The sequence below is a fragment of the Embiotoca jacksoni genome, unplaced genomic scaffold (assembly GCF_022577435.1).
Source record: "Embiotoca jacksoni isolate LCO1_2020_lvr unplaced genomic scaffold, fEmbJac1.0.p SCAF_39, whole genome shotgun sequence".
Classification (NCBI taxonomy): domain Eukaryota; kingdom Metazoa; phylum Chordata; class Actinopteri; family Embiotocidae; genus Embiotoca; species Embiotoca jacksoni.
In genome coordinates this window covers 2,857,576-2,875,424 of record NW_027185391.1, presented here as the reverse complement: position 1 = coordinate 2,875,424, position 17,849 = coordinate 2,857,576, and the positions used below count along the sequence as shown (strand labels likewise).

The following is a 17,849-nucleotide window of genomic DNA, read 5'->3' as shown; positions in this document are numbered from 1 at the left end:
GAATACATCTCTCCAGAGTCCCTCATCAGCTTTTCTCAGGAGATTCATCTCCCAACTCGGTGAGACAGGATGCAGTTGATATGATCTACGGAGGGCCACATGAAGACAAGACGCTGCCTCGGTTTTAACGCCTGAATAAGGATATACCTGCTGTGATAAAAATATATTTTTTCAACAGATATGCTGCCAGTGAAAGAGACAAGCTGACAAGTATCTTGCTTATGAACACCACAATCATGACGCTCAACATTGTCCTTTTAGGTTTTCCCATATTTTTTACTTTTGATTTATACCCGAGCCTTACAGTGCAGTTACTTATGATACAAGCTAATATGTTAATAATACAGAGTATCCTCTACATCCAGTATTTTATGGGTATGTGGAGCCAACAACCTAACTCTTATTGACTTTCAGATTTATTGTAAATCATGTGAAAAGGAAGAGTGATTGCAAAGCAAAACAGGGTTATTCGCTCCTGAGGCAGGTCGATCACCGTCACCTGGTATACAGTCTTTGTTAATTTTCTGCTTCAGGTCTTGAGAGACATTATAGCCAAGATCCGGATTGATGTATAAATCTAATCCAAACCCTACTCTGTTTTTTGTCAGGTGATGAGTGTAAATCTTTCTGAGGGAGACAAGGTGGTGTTTGAAGACGTCGGTCACGGGGAGAACACCATGCTGGCCAATGAGTCCATTCTGATGAGGGGGTTGGTAGTACGAAGTCACAGCAATCAGATCTCTATCCACTTTCACAGCCAGAGGTCCCAGGCTGCATCAGTCCTGCTCAGATATCAAGGTAAGTCTGAATCACATTTTGCTTCTTGTTGATTTTTGTTGATGCATATCTCGAGTCAAAGCCCGGTCGTTGATATACACGGCATGCAGTGGTAATGAACATGTTTATAACTGGTGTCAAGTGTCCCTTATAACTGGGACCTCGTCTTATGGCCTTGTTTTGGCCATTTGTTCAGATGCAGAAATAATTGGCTTTAAGGCTTTGGTGAAAGAAATCAAATAGAAATGTTTCTCGTGTACCTGCCTTTGGTCTGTCACAGAGTAAAGCAAAGAATGTGTGAAAAAAAAGATCAATTATTGCTTCTTCCACAAAGATTATTCTAAAATGGCTTCGACAGATTTGTTGTAACCGACGGAAAGAAATGTGAAGTAATTGGATTATAAAACGTACTGTTTTCTTTAATTAGTATCAGACGTCTTTAATCTTGTAATCAGTCATTCGGCCTAAAAAGGAGAAAATTGGTCAGTCTGCTGTGACTCTGCTGTTATTCAGTGTTCACCACACTGAATGACAAGATCTGAAAGAAAATTATAGCATGTAAAAGCAAAGGCAGAATGACCATCTCCAAGCAGCTTGATGTCCCCGTTACTACAGTTGCAAATATTATTAATACATTTAAGGTTCATGGGACTGTAGTCAAACTAGCTGGATGCACCACTGTAAAAACTCCACTCCAAAACACAAAGCCAAAATTAAGCCAGAATGAAATGAAACTAAACATTGGGTTTTTCTGAAGTGGCCTTCTTAGAGTCCTGATCTGAATCCTATCAAACATCTATGGAAAGCGCTGAAATTGTTTTTCTTTAACTGATAGTTACAAAGTTAGATTGTATGCACACAATATTTGACTGACTAATTTTTTTTTATTTTGTTTGAGTTTGTTCCAGTATGCCCAATGGTCAGTACACCACTGCCTTTATACAGTGAGTTACCCTTATAAGCTATTAGCCAAACCTTACCAGCTGATCTGTTTACATAGCCTCCAATACACACAAGTCGTTGACACAATGTCAACATATGCATTTCTTCAAATTTTGTGGATAGCTATGATTGATCTTAGAATATTTTAAACTAAAACATAGCGTTCACCTTTAAAGTGTGAAGGATCTAATCCCTTGCGGTGTTGTGGGAGGAAACCTGTGTGATTTTGAATCAAGATGGGGTTCACATCAACAGTCTAGTGTTTTTTTATTAACAGCACTATAGAATAATTTACTTGTATAACGACTAGCAAACATGCTGAGCTACTTACTGGTGTCCACTCTTTGGAAATGGAAAATAAGGGCTTTGTTCCATATTGTAACTGTAATGTGATATTAAACAGCTTGTACTCCACTCTGCATCTCTGGTGTGGTGCATTTTTTCATTTTTATTTCTGTTTTCTTTGACTGGAGTGATTTCATTTGTTTGGCAAATTCTTCTAATCCTTCCCAAGGTTGTGTTTGTTGTCTAATTGTATTATAATACATTGATCGAAACAAGTCAGAGTTTGTGTTGAAGCAGTTCAACATATCCCAAAATAGGTTTTGGTTGATGGCATTGTGAATATCTTTTAGTTTCCTGCGGGTAGGATGCCGATGTTTTTCATTTTCTTTTTTTCTCAAGTTTTTTCGGATGGGCTTGAATCTTTGCCCAAATTTTCACACCACATTTTTTAGCATTTTGTCTTTTAGTAAGCTTCTATTTTTTTCTTTTTAAGGTCAACTTTAAAAGTTGCTCCATGGAATATTAAATTGATACCATCAATGTCCTTGTTTACGCCATCTTTGATAGTGACATATTGATCTTGGACATACAGTCTGTTAATGTCAGGTTAGTTCATGGTTGTGATGAATTTGTCTCCACTGCCTGGGGCACATCTGTAGGTCAGATTAAATTCATACAGTTTAGTGGGCTCTTGATTTGTGTCACTGATTTGACCTGAGAGTTTTAAGGAACACATTTGTTTGGCTGTGGTCTGAAGGGATGACTGCTGTCTGACAGTGCTGCTGGAGACCCAAAAGCTGAGGAGTATGTGAATCTTCCTAATGAGTTCCTCTGAACCAACTGTTAACTATATGTACAGACCTGAGGCCCGACACAGATATATTACCTGCCTGCCACTTTGATTTATTCCATAGTCAAGGTTGTTCTGGTATGTGATGTCTGCTGTGGTAAACAGGGGAGACTGACCAAACACATGGCTATTACCCTGCGGGTCCGTTCCAGCAGGTTCAATTCCTGTTCGTACATTCAGATCTCCAATTAAAAGCATGTTTCCCTCGGTTTGGAAATATAAAGAGTTTCGAACATGTCTTCTTCAAAATAAGGACAATCTACCGCGGGTATAGGAATAGCACCGGGATATGTAGTAGATCCTTATCAGTTATCCTCAGGGTTTAGTGGGATTTACTCTGCTTTACTGGTGAGATCTGACAGCAAACATCTCCTTCATATCAAACCAAGATTCCCCCTGATGTTTTGGCCTTGTTCTGGCCTGGTTTTATTTTATTTCATAAGGGGCTGGAGGAGATCCTTTTGACACCATGTTTCCGTCAGCACAATTACACCAACATCTTTGATAGATTTTAGGAATTCAAGGTTTCCACTTCTTCAGCTCAAAAGTTGAAAAGTGAAAACCCTGAATATCCCAGCCGCTTACATCAAATGAACACATTTAAAGAAACAATCCAAATGAGGCTGTACAGTGAGACAAATAACAAAGAACCTAAAACTGCAGTATCTATACTCAATACTGTTAATTTAATGTGAATTCCATGGAGGCAACCAACTACTATTTTCACTAACATGACCACCTACAATATACTAGCGCATTTTAGTTCTGTTGTTCAAGAGGGAAGGTGTTCTTCTACTATCACGAAGGGGGCAGCATATTGATGGGCTGGGTATGGGGGGAGGAGGGTGACAGAGACAAAGCAGGGGTGAGAGTTGGTCTGTGAAGTGTTGGTTGCTGGTAAAGCTAATTTTTTTCTATTCGCAGCATCCTCCTTCATCAAAGCTAGTTGAGCACAGAGCACACTGTTCTCCTGTTTCAATCCCTCCACGCTTCATCAGGTTCAAAGGCCAAGGCTTGGTTTTCTCTCTTAGGCTGCTGGAGCCCCTCTTTAAACTTTTTAAATGTTGTTGGGGGGGGTCAGACAGCCTGGCCCATGTCACTTCAAATTTAGCAACATCCAGCTCCGGCGGGGCGTTAATCTCTTTAGCTTATTGATGGAGTTAGCAGGTGTAAGACGGATTCAAATCGACAAGGTGCTGCTCTTCACCGCTGGACTTTCATCCTCGTCCTCACTGTCAGCAGGGATATTGATATCTCATCAACAGACCCCAGTTTAGATCTTTCTATTGGTGTATTAGATGTTAAAAGCGTCCTTCAATTTAGTTCAAAGAATTATATTACATATGGTGCCAAATCACAACACAGGTTATCTCAAATCACTTAACACAGTAAAGACCTTACAACAGACCCACAACATTATGGGGAGGAGCCCAACAATTTAACAACTGCCACATGAGCAACAGCCCAAAGAAAAAAAACAAAAAACTGTCTTATAACAGGAATAAACCTCAGACCGAACAAGACTCAGAAGTCGACGGCCATCTTTCTAAACCGGTTGGGGTGAGGGGAGAAGGAGAGTGAAAAAAAACGCAGCGTAGAGATCCAAGAAAAAAACAAAACAGGGATACTTGCAAAAAAAAGCACAAGACCACCTGAGCAAGGAGAACTGCATAGAGAGACAGCAAAGGTCAGATCAACCCTAAACCCTGTCTGACGTCACAGCTGTACGTTTCAGTGTTTGAGTTCAGCAAAACCAGTGTTTGAATAGTGGCTTTTAAGGGAGCTATTACATTACATTACATTTAGCTGACACTTTTATCTAAAGTGACTTACAATAAGTGCATTTCAACCATGAGGGTACAAACCCAGAACAACAATCAAGAAAATGCAATTTCTTCAAGAAAGCCGAACTACAAAGTGCTATCAGTAAGTGCCATTTTAAGCGCTACTAAAGTGCTGCTTTTCTCTTTTTTTTTTCCTATTCAAGGTAAAGTTTGAAGAGGTGTGTTTTTAGTTTGTGGTGGAATATGTACAGACTTTCTGCTGTCCTGATGTCATTGGGGAGCTCACTCCACCATTTAGGAGCCAGGACAGCAAACAGTGGTGATTTTGTTGAGTGTTTAGCTCAGTGAGGAGCAACAAGCCGATTGGTAGAAGCAGAGCGGAGTGAACAGGCTGGGGTGTAAGGTTTGACCATGTCCTGGATGTAGACTGGACCCAATCTGTTCGCAGCGCGGTACGCAAGTACCAATGTTTTGAAACGGATGCAGGCAGCTCCTGGTAACCAGTAAAGGGAGAGGAGGAGGAGGAGGAGGAGGAGGAGGAGCGGAGTAGTGTGAGTGTATTTAGGAGGTTAAAGACCAGTCGAGCTGCTGCATTCTGGATGAAATGCAGAAGTCAGATGGCAATAACAGGTAGACCTGCCAGGAGGGAGTTGCAGTAGTCTAGGTGTGAGATGACCAGAGCCTGGACCAGAACCTGGACCTCCTTCTGAGTGAGAAGTGGACGTATTCTCCTGATGTTGTGCAGCATGTATCTACAGGAACGTGTTGTTGCAGTGATGTTGGCAGAAAGAGAGAGTTGACTGTCGAGTGTCACAGAGGTTCTTAGCAGTCAGGGTTGGGGATAACACAGAGTTGTCAAAGGTAGTAGTCAGGTCGAGGGTGGGAGAATCTTTCCCTGGAAGGAAGAGCAGTTCAGTCTTGTCGAGGTTGATTTTCAGGTGGTGTGAGGACATCCACTGAGAGATGTCAGTCAGACAGGCAGAGATTCATGCTGCTACCTGTGTTTCAGGGAAAAGAGAGGATCAGTTGGGTGTCATCAGCATAGCTGTGGTAGGAAAAGCCATGCGAGTGAATGACAGAGCCGAGAGAGTTGGTGTAGAGAGAAGAGGAGGGGACCTGGGACGGAGCCTTGAGGGACACCAGTAGTGAGAGGACAAGGTTTAGACACAGATCCTCTCCAAGTTGCCCGGTAAGTGAGGTCGTTGAGGTAGGATGAGAACAGGGAGAGAGCAGAGCCTGAGACACCGAGGTCCTGAAGGAGGAAAGAAGGATCTGGTGGTTCACTGTGTCAAATGCAGCAGAAGTTCTAGAAGGATCAAGACAGAGGAGAGAGAGGCTGCTCTAGCAGTGTGAAGCTGCTCAGAGACAGAAGGAGGACCGTCTCTGTGGAGTGGTCTGTTGAAACCAGACTGGTGGTCAAGAAGGTTATTATGGTGGAGATAGGAGGAGTTGATTAAACATGTCACAGGCACAAGCACATGGAGGTGTATGGCAGTCCAGTCAATTACAGGGTCACTGAGAAAAACTCTCTGTTGTTGTGTCTCTTCAATTTCATTGCTTTCATTCAGGCCAAATATCTGTTTATAGTCACTAAAAGCAATCAGTCAACTGAACTAAATGACGGTCTGTCTGTCATCCGTCTCCTCAGATATGTTTCAGTAACATGGACAGCCATGTCAATCTGATAAAAAAAACAACACATCATAGTGAGGAAACTGAAGCAATTGACCAAGAGTGCTTGTTATCAACTCTATCTCTGCAGCCTGTGTTCTCTGGGATGAACACATGTATTGTTTTTTTTTCCTTTATTCTACAGACAGTCAACCCACAGCTACAAAAATGGACGATGATTTACAGCTCCCCCTAAATGTTTCAAAGTATGCTTTCAGGGAACCTTGCGTCCTTTTTAGGGAGCTGAGCTCCACTTAACTCCCCCATAATTCCAACCATTAGCATAACTAAGGGATGGCGATACTGTCAGATACTATCGCTGGTCACCGCAAAAGTTAATTAATTTATGCATTTTCTGATTGAACTCAAGGTGAGTCATGAAGCATATTGTAATGTTTAAAAAAAAAATTGACCATTTTTAACAAATGTTTTTGAAAATCTACTCAGATTGAACTTGCCGCTCCAATTTATTTTACAAGGCGAGCAAATTGAATCACATGTGGAATATAAAAAATATTGTCTCATATTTCAGTGTATTCTGTGGACCGGAGTTCTTTGCTGCTCTGGAAATAGACTTTATTCATCTCATGTGCAATTAAGCATGTAATATTTACCTGTCTTGTATTCCTGGCAGACTGTAACCAACGTGCAGCTGAGTGTGTTATCACTTGTTGACTTAATGTGTTGTTTGTGGCTGCAATGATTGGTGCTTCAGTCAGTCACATGATTAACTAATAAATCATAGCTGTAACTCATTTACCTCTCAATTATCATGCAGGAGATATTGAAGGGACAAATGTCCTGCCTCCACTGCTAAATGTTCACATTCAGCATCATTGCAGCAGTGCTTAAAGCATGCCGTGCAGCACCAGGTATGTGCAAAAATAAATTCAGTCAAGTTATGTGCATGCACAAGAAAAATTTACAAGAGATTCAACATAATTGGTCACTGAAAGCCTTTAGTTTCCTGTGTCTCCTTCTCACCACAATAAGAGCAGCCATCTCTCCTGATGTACATTTGATTAATAGGTGACCCTCAATCTTAGATCACATTTGTCTTGATAACATTACACCACAAGCCAGCGTTCTAATAGGAAACAGATCACATATATAAATTGGGGATTTGTTTGTTATCTCTCCATGCAGTTCGCCTTGCTTGCGTAGCGTTGTGCTTTTCTTTGCAGGAATCCTTAGCCCTGCAGCTGCATGTTTCTGGGCTGTTATCATTGGCCCCACCAAAAGTTGATTGTATTGGATCTCTATGCTCTTCTTTTCTTTCCCCCTCTCCACTCCCAACTAGTTCAGGCAGAAGGTTTCAGCCGGGTTCTGTTATTTCCTACTTTGTGCTGTAGTCTACAGACAGCCTTAATATAGTTTGCTGTGTTTTAAAAATACGTCCATCCTTGCCTGGGGCAGGAGGATCATACATATCTTGTCTACTTAAAAAGAACACGGTGTCGACGTTGATGTAGTGATGTGATGTACAATCGCGGTGTTTTATTTTGAAAATTGTTTGGATTCTATAAGCTGTTCCTCTCTCCGACTTCCTGTACAGCTGATCTGCTCTGTTCAGCTCGACACAGTAGGACAAAAGCGACTCTTTTCTCATCTGCTGTAGAAGAAAAAAAGCATTGTCTAGAACAGCAGCGATCACCGGTAGCCAACGTAATGAGACGGTGGAAACTAGCCTCTAAAGTGAAATGAAAAGAGCCACAGCAGACAGTGGGAATAATCAACTGACCAGTAAAGGGAAACACATGAAAAAATGGCTGTTTTTGTAGTTGAGGTAATTAAAGGCCCTGGCCACTGACAAATCATAGTAAGGAGTAACTAAGCGAGTAAACCAGGCCACGTCTTTAACAATACAAACGCAGCATCATCACATATTGTTTGAACACTGGTAGATACAACAATTTCAAATGCCTTGTCTCTGTACGAATGTGTGTGTTTGCAGGGGAGATTGATCTAAAAGTGGGAATGAGGATTTCAACAAGTCAATCCTCCCACCCTCAAATATTGATAGTCCTCTCTCCCCCTCACTGCCATTATCGCACATATTTCTTTGTTAAATTCTATTTTTTCTTCTGAATCAGTCTTCTTGGCTCGGCCCTGTGAAAAGCTCCAGCTAACAGGCCTTACAGAACCATCCCCGACCGTGTTGAGACATATAGTAGTACAGTGTGGTATTTGCAGGTTTTTGGAAATTTTCCAAAACTTTTGGAAGCTGTAGCTGTGGATGATAGTTATTGGTTTCAAGCTTTAAACCAGTAATGACAGAAAGAGTTTACCTGTGCCTCATCTGTCTCTCTGCATCCATTTACCACAACTTGAATGAAAACTTCCCACAGATGTACACTGCAGATAACTCCATTCTGTGCTTCACCATTCAACTTGCTTTCTGCTCTCCCTGGCTGTTGTCAGAAATACCACCCCAAAAAAAGGTTGTTGATCAAAACATTCAGTGATATTGGATTGCAGTGCGGTGAAGAGGCGCGTGTGTTGGCTGAGATAAGATTCATCACAGAGTCGCTGGTGACTCTCATTGTTCCCAGGCAGAGAAAGGAAAATGCAGGCCAGGCACTAGTGGAGAATGACTGACAGCCAGCATGGATACCTGGTTGTATTGTATGAACATGCTCGCATCAGTTTGCAATATGTGACTTCTGACATTCATACAACATCCTTCTGGGATAGTCTAACGATATCCTGAGGCAATATTCTTCCTTATCAGGAAGCTACGATAACACCTAAATGGATGTAGGCTTCATAAGAAATCTCATTGTATAACTCAGTTTATGAGCCCATATGCAGTAAATGATTTTGTCATTGTCACGCAAAAGACACTTTCACCAGCCAACTGCTTTTATGTGCATGTACTACTAAACAGGTAACTGATGGATTGAAATTTCATGATCTCAAAACATAACTAGTAGGGAGGTATTTGTATTGAAGAAACACGTCATTTGGAAGGTCATATTTACTCAATTATGACTTACTGTCTCCTAATTGTGACAAAAGATCTTTAATGACAAAGAGAAGTTATGGTTACAAGATAATGTACAATAAACTGATATGACAGGTTGGATTAATGGGACTAACCAGTGATGGATGTCATCTGAGTTTAGACTAAACGTTAACGTCAGCTGTTTGTAGGAGTCTTTCCTGAGTTTATTAAATCCCTGCAGCTTCATACAGCAGCAGGATCCAGGTTGTTGAGTTGTGTGTTTTTACTCACGAGGCACCACAACAGTAACAACAACAGCAGCAGCAGATCCGTGTAGTGGGAGGCGAAATGATAACGTGGAGCTTCTCTCTGTCACGTCAGGCAGGTGAGCTGTCAGTCACAGTTTATCAGCTACAGGTAAATTACGGATCCACTGTCCGTCCGTCCTCACAGTGAGGCTGAGAATTAATCACCGCTGTAGGGATATATTTATTTTACTGTTAATAGAAATCAGATCTGTTTAATGTCCAACATATTTCTGTCATGTCAAGTGTTATATTATGGACAGATTTCCCTTTTGCGGTTTCACAGCTGGATCATTGACGGATATTATTATACAGCAGATCTGAGCTGATTAAGATTGTTATTTATTTGAGGCCTGTTATTGTGTTTGTGGAATTTAGTGCTGAAGTTGTCCACGTTTATACAACACGGTCGGGACAAAGTGTCTAAGATGAGTGTAGTTCATCCGTGGACTTTGTAGTTTCACCAGGCAGATCCACATCATGACCATCTATACCATAATTACACAGCCTAGTGAACGTGGAGTCGGATTCTCTGAACACTGGGGTTCTTTTTTCCTAAATCCTTATGACTTTCGCATTTTATTTTCTTTGACCTCATGATGTTTCCCACCAAGGTCAAGGAAAAGAGCCTATAAGGACACAGGATATCATATATTTTACTATTTGTTTGCACCCCATGTTTCCTGCAGTTTACAGCTCTTCCAACTTCCTGCTTCCGCTGTCATTACAAGTGTTAAAAGTACCACACCCATATATGCATTGACAATAAAAACATATTTGAACTGTGTCCAAAAGTTAAAGCATATCCATGGCAGAACACTAAGTGGATATGGTAGACAGGACGCACTTGGTTTTCCTATAAAGCGCTGTGTGTAATTGACACCCCCATTCACAACAACAAAACATGTGTTAGCTACGCTTGGTGTTGTCAAGGTGTGAGCTGTAATATACAGTATGTATTTAGGCCTTAACAGCCAATGTGGTGGCAGCAGATACACAAAAAAATCTCTCAGGCTATGTGAGCCAACAAAACCTTTTTCCACATGTGGCGGGAGAAGGGTGTGGTTAGAGTTTTGAGGACATTAATCAATAGTATTAGTAAGAGCATGACAACGCCACCTTAGAAATTTTACCTAAAGAATACATTTTGCCCACACAGTATCAAGAACTCAGAAGGCACTCAGGTTCGTTATACTGGTGAGCAGGAGATGTGGTTCCATTACAAACAATTATTCTTTATTATGACATTCAATATTCAAAACAGTGGTTCAATCAGATAATTTTAAACACCAACTACTGATAAAAGAGCCCTATACAGTTATTTAAAAGACATGTTCAGGGCTGCAGCTTACCAGTGGAGCGATGGACCATTAAAGGTGAGGACCCCAAAAAGAGGAGGCACCCCGATCACACGTGGGCACACACACGTGAGGGTTCAGAACCAGGGGTGCACCAAACCACACAGCACACAAAGGGAGACACCAACAACCAGAGGCACCAAACCCACCACCTTAGGCCCTGCAGCTCCTACAGAGACAGGGAGCAGAATTAACAAGGCTCCACTTCACAGAAAGACAAATAACAAAAGAGAAAACCAAACAAACAAAATAACTCCAGTTAGCTGATCATCCAGGAGGGATGATCAGATATCCAATTTATTTAAACAAAATACCATGGTGGACCTAAACATCTCTTGTCAGAGTACACGCACAGTTAAAACAGCTCAAGCTAAAATGAGTTTTCTCCATGATGCTGACATGAAACAGCACGAAGCAGGGGAGCAGTGCTGCCGAGAGCAAGCAAAGCCCGGTGGTTGAGCAGCGTCGGGCACCGGAGACAACAGCAGCGCAGGGTGGCGAAGCCCGGTAGGCAAAACAGCAGCGTTCTTAAATGTGAGCAGGTGAGCTGGAGACACTTTCTGACAAAGTTCCACGCCAACCCGCCAAAAGTCCCTTTGGATACAGGATGAACATCAAATTAATGGAATAATAATAATTAAAACCAAAGTATATAAACTAGCACAATAAAATCACCTACCGATCAGGCAACGTTTGTCCGCTCCAGAAGGGGGGGAGGGGGAGGATGAGGAGGAGGGCATGTAGCGCAGCTATGGAGACAAGTTCGGTTACCAACATGACACCATAATAAAATAAAATCAGGAGTAATCGGGACCTACCGACGGTGATCCGCAGGTGAGTCACCTGTGCAGGATGAGGGGAGCCCAAGAGATCGTCTACAAAATCACAGACAGCCAATGTAACACCAGAAAAGCACGACTGACAGAAACAACACAGCGGCACTCTTGCATACCTGCGACAGCGGTGGAAGTCAGGTAGACCGGAAGCGGGACACGTGTTTGACATCAGGGGGAGCTGAGGGAATCTCCACCGCATTTATATGATGCCCGCCCACTGTGATTGGCTAGTAATTGTAATTAAGGGATGACACCAAGGCCCAGAGAGTGACAAAAGCTCCCTTATGCTACACACACATGTGAATAAGGGGGATTTTCTAGGGGAATATAAAAATTATAATTATAAAAAAGCTTTGATTTTGTCCGAATCTCATTAACTTTATTCAGAGATGTGTAACACCATGTGACTGTACAGATCTAGCTGATGGACTGTAATAACCGTTGGGTGTACGTTGTATTAAAGCTGTTCCAGAGGACACAGCACTGTACTCAATGTATAAGAAAACAAAACTGCTTCATACACATCTCCATTAAATGGATCAAATGCTGATATCAAATATGAGCACAAAGTACCAGCGATGGAATGTTTCAAATCAAAATTACTCATCCTTTGCAAAACCCTACTAATTGTAAATGATAATACATTGAATGTAAAGGATGTAAAGTGATTTTAAGAGCTGCATGCTCCATCTAATTGCTTGACTGACAGCATCCAGTAATTTTCTATTTGACTCATATCACAGGAGCACTGCTGGGTTATTGAGCTAAATGTGGAGTGGTGACTGGGCCAGCTTATTATAAACCATTGACATGCTGACAAATTAATATAAAATGGGCATGTATCTGATATACTTTTGGTTATTATGAAGATGTAATTGCAACCGGACTTTTTTCCATTAATGAATTATGAGTGAAAGTCAAATAGATTTATTTTTCTGCATTAAATTACTGCCATATCAGACATTAGTATGAACAACAGTACACGCATTCAATTAAGTCTGTCAAGCATACAAAAGACATGTGGTGATCTCTTCAATTTCAAATTAAACAGTGTTGAGCTGCAGCGGGAAGAAAACAAGTGTTTATATCACTGCATAGACTTCGGACTTTGTGTTCTAACTAAGAGAATTTGCAGGAAACAATGGAGGTGTGACCAGAATCTGAGCTTTTGACATCTTATCTTGCAATAGGAAGTTGTTATTCTGTGGAATAAATGAGATGGTAGCAAATAAACTTCAGTGATTGAACGTTGGTCTTTTTGGAATGTGGGTACATGTGTGTACTTCCAAACAGAAGAAGCACGGAAGAGTTAATTTTGAAAAAACAAGCTTCCTTTGTCTTTTTGAAATTGTTTGGCAACAACAGATCACAGGTCAATCAAACATTTGTTTCTTCATTTCCATTTGCATCTAAACAAGGAAAAACAGGTACGTATGACAACAAAAGTGCAAACATGAATAAATTAACATCAGTTGATTTTATTTTATTTTACTTTGGGAGCTGCAGGAAAAGCTGAAAACACAACATTGTACATATTATCACTGTATAGATTTTCTATGGTGAACTTTTTCAAAAAAAGTGGAGTTTTCCAGTCAACAGAGATATATTAGCATTCACTGGGATTTGTGCTCCTGTCCCCCTGAAGAATCTAACACCAGAAATCACTGTCCTTTTAATTGTGGTTTTGTCTCTCCAGAGATTATATGCGGCTCTTCTCCAACTGTGTGTGAAATTGTATCTGAAAAAGATGCACAATTCAATTCGGTTTAATTCAGTTTTATTTATAGTGCCAAAAACCACAACACCAGTTATGTCAAGCACACTGATTTTATCAGAGCCTTTTCATTGCAGACAGCTGCCTCCTGCAGCAGGAAGCAATGTTAATAGAAGCAGAGTTTGTAGATCAGAAAACAATTGGAATAAGTTTTAAGACACTGAACAGCTGTATAGAAAGTATTCGTGTTGCTCAGACGTAATCACGTGCCTCGATCTCCTTGGAGCTCTGCTTGGTACATCCACCAGCAACACTCCTGCCTTTTATACTCAACCTATTTGGCAGCATATAGGCACATTTGTTGTAGTTATGTTGCCAAGAACAACCATTTGACACAGTAATTTGAGTTATTGCTCATTGTTGTTTTTAAGTGCAGGTTAAAATCCTCTTAGTGGCTGACAGCAGTGCATGCTGGGGATGAAAGTATATCTAGGTTGCACTGCTATTCACCAGGATTCCTAATTTTCAACAAGTAGAAACTTCTTCTGTACGAATAATCAGATGCTACAATCCAATAAAAAAATACTGCCCTGTTAAACATTTTGCTCTCTGCAGGTAATCAGTGTCAGGTGTTGCTCCCAGCAGGGATGCAGCCAGTCTGTAAATAAACAGCCAGACAAATACAATATCTAAGTGTATCGTTTGTGTTTGAACATGGATTTTCCACCTGTTAGGCTCTTTCTCTTCCTACTATTTTGTAATGCTGTCACCCCTGTGATTGGTCACCAGTTAAATGGTACGCACCAATCTGACCCTGATATCATGGTGAAGCTTATTTCAGGCAGTCTGTTATCAAGCCTGGACATACAGACACATTCAGTAACATTTCTTCACTGGGAAAAAACTTACATTTCACAACTCGAAGTTTTCATGCCAGTAGATCTTTACTTAATTGGTCGGGAACAATATGATAACAGGTGACAGCAGTCGAGAGGCGGCTTATTTATAGATTCTCTGTTAAGCACTCGTGAAAACAAGGTCAATGAAAAGTAAATGATTTCCACAAAAACTCACGAAGACTTAGTTCATTTTTCATTATAGCAGGCGTAAATCTTATATTAACAGATCTGAAGAAATACAGGAATAACTAGCAGTTTGCTACATGATTGTCTCATTGTTCATTTAGCAACATTATGACAAATGTTTCACAAGAATGAAGTAAATATATAAATAGTGACGTGTCAGTTTAAGCCACCAGATATAAATTAAATGTAGGTCATCTGCCACTATATCTTATGTTGTTCCTCACCCACCCAGATGGGTGTCATAATATCTTAACTCTGTGCATCTTTTTCCAATCCACATTTCACTGTACTTCCTTCATTCAAACTCCATATTTCAAAGCCCAGACCCTTCAGTCATCACAGAGGTTATGACTTTGTGTGAAATTGAATCTCCTCACTGAAGGATGTTTCCCACCCACAGTGGCCTGTCCTGTATAAGCCTGTCACGCCCAATTATCCTCAATGAGCTCTGATGAGCGAGGCGTAAATGAATCCCCTGTCAGTTTCTTTATTGATGTCCAGGCATGGAGGAAGATGTATCTATTTTTCATCAGTCCATGTAAAATGCAAGACTGCTAATAGACCATTTGTCTCTGTTAGCAAAAGGAAATTTCACGGCACTGAGAACATCTCCAGGGCTGTCAGGAAGCAGGTCACTGGTAAACTGAAGGTGCACCTTTTTTTTTTTTAAATGGGGGGGACTGGAAATTGGTGTGATGTCAGCAAAAACAACTGATACTTTTTCTTTGTATAAGAAAACAGTCATAAAAAAAAAGGAGATGGTATGGGGGTGCATTAGTGCACATGGCATGGGTAGCTTGAACATCTGGGAAGGAAGCATTAATGCTGAATGATATATTCAGGTTTTGGAGCAACATATGCTGCCATCCAGACAACGTCTCTTTCAGGGAAGGTCTTGTTTATTTCAGCAGAACAACGTCCAACCACATTCTGCACGTATTCCAACAGCATGGCTCCGTAGTAGAAGAGTCCACTGATAAACTGGCCTCCTGCAGTCCAGACTTTTGAAAAGAAAAATACCACACAAGTGACCCAGAACTGTTGAGCAGCTGAAATCCTATATCAGGCAAGAATGGGATAACATTTCACTTTTAAAACTTCAGAAACTGGTCTCTTCAGCTCCCAAATGTTTAAGAGCAAGTTGTTAGAAGAAGAGGTGATGCAATACAGTGGTAAACATGCCCCAGTACTAACCATTTTGAAATGTGTTGTTGGCATCAAATTCAAAGTTATGATATGTTGTATCATATATGAAAGATATGTTGTTTGTTGTTTCAACATTTGATATGTTGTCTTTGTTTTATTTTCAGTGTTTTATGGGTTTAAATGATTTGCACATCACAATATAGTTTTTAATTCATATTTTACACAGCATCTCAATTTTTTTAGAAACAGGATTGTAACATTCACAAGTTCAAAATTGTCATTTCACATTTAAGTGCACCTGAGCTTGTAACACACTAATCTACTTAAAAATGTATATCTTGTAAAAATTGTATGAGTCTAAAGTGCAGACTGTTGATATTACAGAGCCGCAGAATTTCCCTGGTAATATATTTTTAATTTAGCTACATGCCAACACTGATCATTCAGCCATCGTTGAGCTGCATTTGGTAGTTATAAACAAAGAATCTGCAGCTCTGCTTTGCTTTACAAAGCTGACTTTGTAAGTGACTTTCAGCTAATTGTTTTACTGTCTGGCTGCAACTTCCCTGTTGTGGTTCTCATATAGTTATGAATAAAATATTGATAAAACAAGGGACCAAACTTATTTATTTGTTCTCGCTCTACCTCCACTCTTCCTCACAGACACAATTTCCTCTCAATCAGTAAATACAGATTAGTTCCATTACTTCAACTTAAATCTAGTCATTATTTTCCCAGATACCTTGTCATGTAATCTGACTGACTTGACCTGGTGGAGGTCACAGAAAGCATGAGGGATCATCCTCTGGGGATCTGGGCAGGAAATCCATCTCTGACTGGAGCCTTTATTTACCTCAGTTGCAGATTGAATCTGGGCTTCAAATCTCAAAATCCATACCCACAGTTCATCATATTTTAGTCATCACAATTCATTGTTTTTATTTTTCTGAAAATGCTAATTCAACAGTGTATCAGTGTTTATCCACTGTTTTGGAAAACTAAACAAAATCTGAATGTCCAGCTCAAAGCTTTTATTTGTTCCTTTACCTTTTGTATAAAAATGGCCAACAAACGAGTCAACTTTAAATCGTAATGCGTGACTCTTTATGAAGTAAGTTTGATTAACTTGTGTTCTTTCATTGGGAAAAAAAACAATTACTATTTGTTTTGTAGAATCTCAGCGAGTTATATATTTATTATATATATAATGTAATTAGACAAACTTTTCTGTTTCAAAGCTTCAAATCTTCAGTTTTATTGACAACATTTTCAATGGGTAATTTATTTAACTCCTCAAATCAAGTTATTTAGAAAAGGTGTTTCCTTATTTGTATAAACTTCTGAGCATGACTTCCATTGAGTTGCAACTTTTTCCCCCAAAAAATGATAAAGGAGCTTCAGTGTATGTTTATTAGTGGTGCGTCTCAGAGGAGTCTGATTTTCATCTGTTTGATCAAAAATAAAACAATTTTAAGCATCAGGAAGACTGCACACACTTCCTGCCCCTTCTTATTTTAAAGTAACTACCTAACCTAACCTAACCTATTTTAAAGAAATGGTGACACTAAGAACAGTGTTTCCAGGTTTATTGTGACTGTTAAAGGTATTATGAAGACATGTTTCACAGCAGACATTTGAGATCGTTATAGCAGAACAAATTAAGTGTATTTGTGGATGTGTGTGGACACAAGACATAACTCATGACTTCATGTGCATATATTTCACATTAAAAGTGTTCTAGTTGCTCAAAGGCAGAGCGAGTGGGCTTTTAAAGTGAAAATCCATCAGGAAGTGTTGCAATTTATTGATCTCAGCTAGCAAGTAAGAAGTTAAAAAAATTGACTGAGCAAAACATTCATGAACAACTAATACAACACTTCTTTATTGGTTCTGGCTATTATTTGACTCTGCTGTTATTTGAGTCCCAGCTTTCTGGACATATTATGATTGTTGGACTGACACACTGACATTATTGTCAGCAGATCAAAGGCAGAAACGTACAGAATTTTGACATAAAATAATGGTGTCCGTTAGAGGACTTCTGCATTATGTCAGATTTCATAATGGTGGGCTGCAGTAAAGGCATTAACATCAGCTGGTTCACCTCCTGAGATTTTGCATGGTCCCTGTCATTACTGAGCTTGTACGTCTT

General features: G+C 40.1%; 1 protein-coding gene across 1 annotated transcript in view; it reads left to right on the top strand.

The window, feature by feature from the left end:
- sez6b (seizure related 6 homolog b) overlaps positions 1–17,849 on the top strand; it is a 205,153-nt gene that overhangs the window by 121,606 nt on the left and 65,698 nt on the right. Inside the window, exon 4 of the mRNA XM_069166512.1 lies at positions 609–798. Within this exon, the coding sequence (XP_069022613.1) occupies positions 609–798 (190 nt within the window). The remainder of the gene's footprint in view (positions 1–608; positions 799–17,849) is intronic.